This window comes from Monodon monoceros, unplaced genomic scaffold (assembly GCF_005190385.1).
Source record: "Monodon monoceros isolate NGI ecotype Baffin Bay Population unplaced genomic scaffold, NGI_Narwhal_1 Super_Scaffold_8, whole genome shotgun sequence".
Classification (NCBI taxonomy): domain Eukaryota; kingdom Metazoa; phylum Chordata; class Mammalia; order Artiodactyla; family Monodontidae; genus Monodon; species Monodon monoceros.
Window position 1 is genome coordinate 69,979,468 of NW_021703785.1, and position 8,400 is coordinate 69,987,867.

Genomic DNA, 8,400 nt, shown 5'->3' on the forward strand with positions numbered 1-8,400 from the left:
CGCTGCGACTCTCAAATCCGAGTCTGGCAGCGCCGTCTGGGCTCGGAGAGAAGGCAGACAGCGACTGCTGGCCCACTCCCCGAGGTCGCCAAACCGAGATGGGCGCCTGAGGGAGCAAGTCTGGTTGCCCTGCGCTCCTATCCGCCATGGGAGGCCCCGAGCCAGGCCGCGCAGTACAGGTCCCCAGAGCCACCACTTCCAGCCCCTGCCCCTGGGACACAGCGCTTCAAAAACCAAGCAGGATCCTTTCTCAAACCCTCCCCACTCGGGGCTTTTCAGGAGCAATCGTTAATGATGCCCCGGGTTCCCTTCCCATCCCCTGAAGATGAAAAACAATTTTCTCCGGAGAAATGTTTTACTTTGCAAATGAGAAAGTGTTTTTAAGCCATAGGTATGATGTATGACATAAATACATAGGTACATATTAACAGAAATTCTAGACTCCCTGTTCCTTGATTTTTAACCACGTATTTAACTATATAAACATATAACTGTAACTTGCTTAATTTTCACAAACAACAAACACACCAGCACCCTGCTCAAGAAACAGAACGTTACCAGATCTCTAGCAAAAACCCTCCTGCTCCCCTCCATTACCGCCCTCCACTAGCCTGACTTCTACCACCCCTTTCTTGGTTTGCAGTTAAGAGTTTTGAATCTTGAGTGTAAATGCTTTTAAAATTTTCTAATTGCTTTAAGAACTTCCCTGGCGGTCCAGTGGTTGAGAATTCCCCTTCCAGTGGGGGTGGGTGGGTTCGGTCCCTAGTCGGGGAGCTGAGAATCCCACCTGCCTCGCGGCCAAGAGACCAGGACACGGGACAGAAGCGGTATTGTAGCAAGTTCAATAAAGACTTTAAAGATGGTCCACATCAACAACAACAACAAAAATCTAAAAAAAAATTTAATTGCTTTAACTTGAATCCCAAATGTGAGACGAACTCGGAGATGCAACCTGCAGCTAGGGTCTTAATTTATCTCGTGTGGAGGGCCAGCGGTTTCCTTGGGGAAGAAAATAAACGATCAGAGGTGACAGTTGTTCGGGGCGCGCAGTCGTTCTGGCCACGGGCGCAGAGCGGAAAGGAACCGGCCCATTTCTCCTGACTCGCCTCGTCACCTCCCGAGTTGGCCAGAAACGTTGTCATCAAAGCAATGGCTTCCCTTTTCTTTTCTCTTTGGGATGGAAGGAGCTTCTTGACCACCCCCCACCTTCTCTGCAAATGCAGAAACACGACTCCTTAGTCTCTAAAGCCAGGTACCCACCAAGATAGCTCTTTCCCCCTCTCTTTTGCAAGTCTCTTGATTTCATTCTTTGAACCTGTGATTGGAGGTTAAAGTGCACCAGGTTGGAAGGAGGAAGCTCTTAACAATAAAGGTTTGAATATTTAGCTGTGATGGGTCGCTGCCCTCTCGCGAGCTCCCCCCCCCCCTTATCTTTTAAAATGCAAATCGTGTTTCGGGGGGTTGTGCGCCGGGTGCACGCTGCGCCTCGACGTCTCCAGCCATTGGTGTCTGTGTCATTACTAATAGAGTCTTGTAAACACTCGTTAATCACGTAAGGCCGCCGGCCGGGGCTCCGCACGCCAGCCTGTGGCGGGTCTTCCCCTCCTCTGCAGCCTAGTGGGAAGGAGGTGGGAGGAAAGAAGGAAGAAAGAGAGAGACGGAGGGAGGGAGGAAGGGAGGGAGGAGACAGGCCAGAGGGAGGGACCGCCTCAGAGGCAGAAGCGCCGCGAGGAGCCGGCGGAGCACCGCAGGCCGGGGCGCAGCCGCCCGCCGCTCCTACGCCCCCTCGCCCCTTCCCCAGCGCGGCCCCCGGCAGCCTCCCGCGTCCGTCCCCGGGCAGCATGGTGAGGTTTGCCGTCGGGCCCTCGCCACCATGTACGTGAGCTACCTCCTGGACAAGGACGTGAGCATGTATCCCAGCTCCGTGCGCCACTCCGGCGGCCTCAACCTGGCCCCGCAGAACTTCGTCAGCCCCCCGCAGTACCCGGACTACGGCGGCTACCATGTGGCGGCCGCTGCCGCCGCGAACTTGGACAGCGCGCAGTCCCCGGGACCGTCCTGGCCGCCCGCGTACGGCGCCCCGCTCCGCGAGGACTGGAACGGCTACGCGCCGGGGGGGCGCGGCGGCCGCCGCCAACGCCGTGGCCCACGGCCTCAACGGGGGCTCCCCGGCCGCCGCCATGGGCTACAGCAGCCCCGCCGACTACCACCCGCACCACCATCCGCACCACCACCCGCACCACCCGGCCGCCGCGCCCTCCTGCGCCACGGGCTTGCTGCAGACGCTCAACCCCGGCCCCCCCGGGCCCGCCGTCACCGCCGCCGCCGAGCAGCTGTCCCCCGGCGGCCAGCGGCGGAACCTGTGCGAGTGGATGCGGAAGCCCGCGCAGCCGTCGCTCGGCAGCCAAGGTAAGCGCGGCGGCGCCCTGCCGGCGGGCGCCCGAGGAAGGCGCGGCCTCGGCCTCCGGCTGCGGGGCGGCGAGTGCCCTGTGCGGACCGGCGTCCGGGGCGGTCTGGGGACTCCGCGCCAGGGGGGCGGGGCGGGGCGACAACGTCTGGGGGCTCCGGCCCCCCCCCCATGGCCCCCGGCCCTTGCGTCTGGGCTGGCTGGGGTCGGGAGTGACTATTGTGGTCTCGCGAGCAGTGTTCAGTGTAGGACAGAGAGGACGCTTCCTCTTTCCTCCCGTCCCTCATTCATAACGTCCTTAGACTCTTGGGAGAGTCCCGCGAAGGGCGGCGGAGCGCGGCTGCACGGGAGCGGGATCGCCCTCCTCACTTGCTGCCGCTCGCACTCGCTCGGTGCGCGGCTTCCCTGGAACGCCCCCGGGCCGGGCTCTAGACCGTCTGTGCACGCCGTCCTTGCCCGTCCGGGCCACTCGGGATGAGTGGTGGTCTGGGGACCAGGAGGGCGGCGAGGCTGCGCGTGGGACCAGATTTGCCCATTCGGGGCAACTCTGGGCATCGGAGCTCCAGCGCGTAGGGAGACCCGGCAAAGCTGCTGAAGCTGGAAAGAAGGTGTTGGCCCCAGGAGCTAAGTCGGGAAGGCGGGGGCGCCCGGGTCTTTGAACCTTTGATCTGCAAAGGGGTTATTTCAATCAAAAGCCGGAGGGCTGGGACAAGACACCCCGGGACTCCCCTTCTTTCTGTAGAGGGAGAAGGAGAGGAAGTCGTGGTGCAGATTCAGCCGCTGCTCCAGACACGGATCATTTCTCTGGAACCCTCCTTTCCAGGGTCTCCTCCCGTGTGTGTGTGTGTGTGTGTGTGTGTGTGTGTGTGTGTGTGTGTGTGGCTCGTAGGTTCCGGGTCTGCCCCTTCTGGTGTCAGAATGTGTGTCAAGGTGGGAAGGAAGTTCAGTAGGTGTGGTGAGAGAGTCCTGTTGGGTCCCTTTTACTCCACGAAGTCTTTCCCAGCCTTCTGCACTTCCGCTTTTTTCTCTTCCCTCCTTTCTGGCCCAGCACGGCCCGCATGCAGGTTATGGACACTTTGCAGAAGTTTATAGCCAATTACAGCCGTATAAATCAGAGCAGCCGTTGGAGGCTGTCTCTGGGCCTCGGTTTTTACGTCACTGGGCACATGCCGGGACCGACCAGGTGGGAAATGCGGCGGCCCGGGGAGAAGGCCTCAGGGCCGACCTGGAACCTCGGCTGAGTCCCTTCCCCAAGAGGAGGCGCCCTCGCCTGCACAGAGCGCGCTCCAAGGAAGGCTCTTTGCCACAGAACCTGCCTGGGGCGCAGCCGGCGGGGCTGGGGCGGCCTAAGGGAGACCCTTGGCCAGTCCCGGGAGAGTGACCGCGGAGTAGGGGCGGGTGGGGGTGAGGAGAGGGAGGGGAGCCGCAGGAGCCCAGGCCGCGGGGTCAGCAGATGAGAGGCCGCTGTGAAGTCCCGCGCCGAGGTGGCAAGACCGCAGTCGGCGCCGGGCGCCCTTGTGATGCTAATGTGGGGAGACCGCGGCCCGCGGGCCGGAGCCCGACTCCTCTGCGGAGTGTCATCTGTCAAGGGGCGAGGGGGGGTGGTGCTCCGCCCGGCCCGCTTTGATATACACCTTCCCAGCCCTGCCATTGTCTCTTTTAGGGCCCGGAAAGAGGGTGGTGACTTTCGCAGTCAATAATGAATTCTGACAAGTCCCTCTCATCTCTCCCCTCTTCTAGTCCCCGCCTTGGTTCCCAGGGGGTGCGGGGCGCCTCCAAGGCCCTTGGGGCGCTGGCCGCGGGGCGCACAGGGGTCCTGGTCACCGCGTCCCCCGGTCCCTCTGGGATACGGAAAAGGCAGCCCCCGAGCCAGAGCCGCTCCCAAGTACCTCAAGGCCACTATCGCTGCTGGAGAGTTCGGCTGGGAGAACTTTGCGCCCGGCTCTCCAGCCCTGGAGGTTGTCCTTTGTGGCTCCAACCTGGCTCCGGTGCCAGCCCCGCCTTACACTATCTGTGTGACCTAGTCTGATTCTCAGTTTGCTCCTCTGTGCGAAGGGGCCGCTACCGCTGGCAGCTCGAGTGGCTTGGAGGCGGCAGCGCAGGCTCCCAGGACGTGTCAGTTCCCTTTAATTTCTTCGCGGGCGCAGGGTCGGGGCTGCTGCGCGCATTCAAATGCTTCTGCTGGTGGTGTTGATGTTAATGCGCCTGGCGGGGAGGGGGATGAAAGCCCCGCCGCCATTTGCTCAGTAGTGGTAATTCAAACAGAATGCGGTTGTTATTAAGGCATTGAAAGGGCTTTTCTTTGATAAGATCGCCTTGTCCTGCATTGTTTGGGGCTGTGTTCTCCTTTCAGCGGCTTGGGGGAGCTCCCTCTGATCCGGCCTGTATCTTCCCAGGGCGCTTTTGTTGTGGTTTGCAAAGGGTTTTACCTGAACAAAGTCGGCCTGCGGGGCATTAAACACCTCTGAGCAACTCCCAGACCCTTTAGATCTAACTGTAGCACCGGGCACAGGGCGACTGAACCTGTTCTGCTGGGAGAAGACCCCGACCTGAGGCCAAGTGGGAGAGAACAGCTTCTGAGTGGGGCTCTGCCGAGGGCTGACCTGGGACAGACCTGGTGGAGACACCAGGCTCCGGCCTGCTCCGACTTGGTCGCGCTGTTTGTCAAGGCCCTTCAGTAAAACAAGCAATCCAAGGTTTAATATGTTGACTCAATCCAATGAGCATAGATCACTGGTCAGGATAGCTCTGGCAGGGTTTGCAGCAGAAATAAATGGAGGATTAAAAAAGAAAGAGTGCCAAATGCCAAACCACGTTCGGCCAGGTATAGAGTGTCCCCAGAGAGAAGGATTATCTGCCTACCAGACCCCGGCTCAGAATTCCTTCCACCCGATAGGGCTGGGGCATGCGTGTGTGAGTGTGTGTGTGTGTGTTTCTGGTGACTTGAGGAAACACGTCAGCTACTGCACCCCCTTCCCACTTCTAATAAAACAAACAGAAAGTAACACCCCCCCCACCACCACGAACAACACATATCCACAATGCCGGTTGTTTTTAGGGTAGGCTTCTATCCCTGATAGGCCTGGAAATCTGAATATTCCCAGGACTCTGGTGCCTCTGCCCTGCCCTCTTTTCCTCTGGGCCTCACCAGCTCAGGTACTGTATTTGGTTTACAAAACCGGTGGTGGGGTTCTGCTATCTTCTGCGTATATGAATTTAAAATTTTTCTTAATTTTCAAAAACTGCTTAATCCCAAGACCAGTTTAGTTGTCCCGAATAGCCCCATACCCTCCCCCCAGGACCCTCTGGGGGGGTCTTGTCAGACTCAGCAGGAACCAGCCAAACCGTGGCCCCCCAGGGCGGTGGAGGAAGAGAAATGGCTCTTGGGTTAGGGAGGTTTGTCATTACCCATGACTGATGGGCTGCCTTGCAGTTCTCAGTGCTAACTTCGCCTTCCTCCACAGTGAAAACCAGGACGAAAGACAAATACCGAGTCGTGTACACGGACCACCAGCGTTTGGAGCTGGAGAAGGAGTTTCACTACAGTCGCTACATCACCATCCGGCGGAAAGCCGAGCTGGCCGCCACGCTGGGGCTCTCCGAGAGGCAGGTGGGAACCCTCCAGGGCCTGGTCACTACCTGGGGGAGTCCAGTGAAGAGGGTTAGAAGCCAGGCCCCAGGATCCACCTAGTTCTGTGGGCAGATTAAAGCAAGAAGATGGAGAGCATTTTCCTTCCAGATGCTTTTTATAAAGACTTTTTCCCCCTCCAGTTGTCTTCTTTTTTTAATATATATATATTGTTGAACTTTTTTTTTTTCTATTTTGGGGGACCTGGGAGGTACAAGAAAAAACTGAGTATAGTCTAATCCAGAATTCTGTTTGGGTCAATAAAGACTTAAAGGCTTACTCTCTCTGTACCCAGCACGGTACCTGGGCAAAAAAATTAATATAAGACCCCAATCCCTGCCCATGAAAACTAGAGGGTTGAGGCTTGGCTCCTGAACGCTCTGTGTGGTCTGGGAGAAAAAAAAAAAAAAGTCAAATTCACAGTCAGGAAACCCCACATTAAAACTCATTCTCAGCCCCAAGGTGAGGAATATTACATTTCAGTTTAGCTCTGAGAGGCCAAAGGTTGTTATTTTGAAGTACATCCAGCCCTGGCCTCCTCTTGCTTGGTGTGAAAAGGGCCTGGCGGTTTCTGTTTTCCTTGCTTCTGAGACTCTGAACTTTTCCAGTAAAGTTGTAGATAAAGGTTGCTTTGGAAAGAAACCTGGGGAAAGAGGAGGGAGGGGGGAAGCTCTTCTCTCTCGAGTCTGAATTGGGCTTGGGAAGGGCTCCAACAAGCACTCCAGCGCCGGGCCATTACGGGATAGTCCATGAAAAGCTGTGTGAAGGGCTGGGATCCTTCAGGTCCAGAGGGCACTTCTTTGGCCGGAGAAGGGGACACTGGTGTTCGTGCCGAACACTGTCCCTTTCTTCCTTCGCAGCCGCTTCACCACCTTCTGTTTCTCTCCGCCTTTCCATTTCCAGGTTAAAATTTGGTTTCAGAACCGCAGAGCAAAGGAAAGGAAGATCAACAAGAAAAAGCTGCAGCAGCCGCCAACGTCCCAGCCACAGGCTCCCCAGCCACAGCCAGGTCCCCTGAGAAGTGTCCCGGAGCCCCTGAGTCCCGTGTCTTCCCTGCAGGGCTCGGTGCCTGGTCCTGTCCCTGGGGTTCTGGGGCCGACTGGGGGGGTGTTAAACCCCACTGTCACCCAGTGACCCACAGTGGCCTGCGGTAGCAGAGCAATTCCAGGCTGAGCCATGAGGAGCATGGACTCTGCTAGAATCCTCAGGAAAGACCCCTCCCCTCCCACCCACGACCGTTCACCAACCGACCTAGCCCTCCAAGGAAACATGGGGGCCTGGGGGAAAGACAAGTGCGGTTGGAGGCCTCAAGGAAGACGTTCTCCCAGATTTTGACTTTCTCTGGTCTGACTCTTTCTGCCACTGAGGAGATGGGAAATGACCACCGGGGCTTCCTTTAGTACTGGCAGAAACACTGCCTGGACTGGCTAAACAGACCAGCCTTTCAGCCCCTTCCTCAGCTCTTTGCCTTCAAAATCTGCAGGTTGCCTCTCTGGTTGGAGCTGACGGGGGAGAGGGACTCAGGGGACCGCCAGGGATGGAGTCAAGATGGCTGCTGTCCACTCACTGCCCTCCAAGGACCCGCTGGGCCCTCTTGCCTCAAGGGCAGGCAAGGTTCAGACCACAGAAGCCAGAGGCGGCTGAGATGGAAACCTGGACCCACTGAAGAGTGCAGAACCCCCAGGTCTTTGTCTTTCTTCTTTTCCCTTCCCAGGCCAGGAAAGGCTTGGCTGGTGCATGTGCAGTGTGTGGTGTGAGGGGGAGGTTACTGGACTCCAGGCCTGACGAGGGGGCCCGAGACAGGGCCTTGTTTAGAAAGCCTGTCACCAGAGCTTCTCTGGGCTGAATGTATGTCAGTGCTATAAATGCCAGAGCCAGCCTGGACTTCCTGTGATTTTCACAATCTTGGGGCTGATGAAAAAGGGGAGTTTTTGTTGTTGCTGCTGTTTGGGTTATTGGTCTGTGTAACATCCAAGCCAGCATTTTTAAAGCCTTCTGGATCCATGCGGAGAGAAGTGATACGGTGAAGGGAAGTGGGGGGGGGGGTATTTGAACACAGTTGAATTTTTTTTTTCTAAAAAGAAAAAAAGAGATAAAGGAGCTTTCCAGATTTCAGATTCTGTCTTTATCACCTTCAGATTTTGTCTGCAATTATTATTATTAGTAGTATTTTAAGTAATGAAATATCCTCCCTACTTGCCAACTAGAATTAGGAAAATCAAGGAGGGGAGTGGAGAAGCTTATCTGGACAACCTCATTTTACCCCAGAGCGGCAGAAGCCTGAGGGAGCAGGTTCTGAGACCTACCCTGCCCCCAAGCCCGAGCCCAGCCTCGGATTGTGGAATGTGTGGTTCTCCTGGGGGTG

At 57.1% G+C, this 8,400-nt stretch overlaps 1 protein-coding gene across 1 annotated transcript; it reads left to right on the top strand.

Moving 5' to 3' along the window:
- Positions 1 to 1,873: 1,873 nt before the first annotated feature.
- CDX2 (caudal type homeobox 2) lies at positions 1,874 to 7,169 on the top strand. Its single transcript, XM_029210385.1, is given in 4 exon segments — positions 1,874 to 2,113; positions 2,115 to 2,409; positions 5,872 to 6,017; positions 6,939 to 7,169. Coding segments are annotated over 4 exon segments (912 nt in total).
- The last annotated feature ends 1,231 nt before the right edge of the window (positions 7,170 to 8,400 follow it).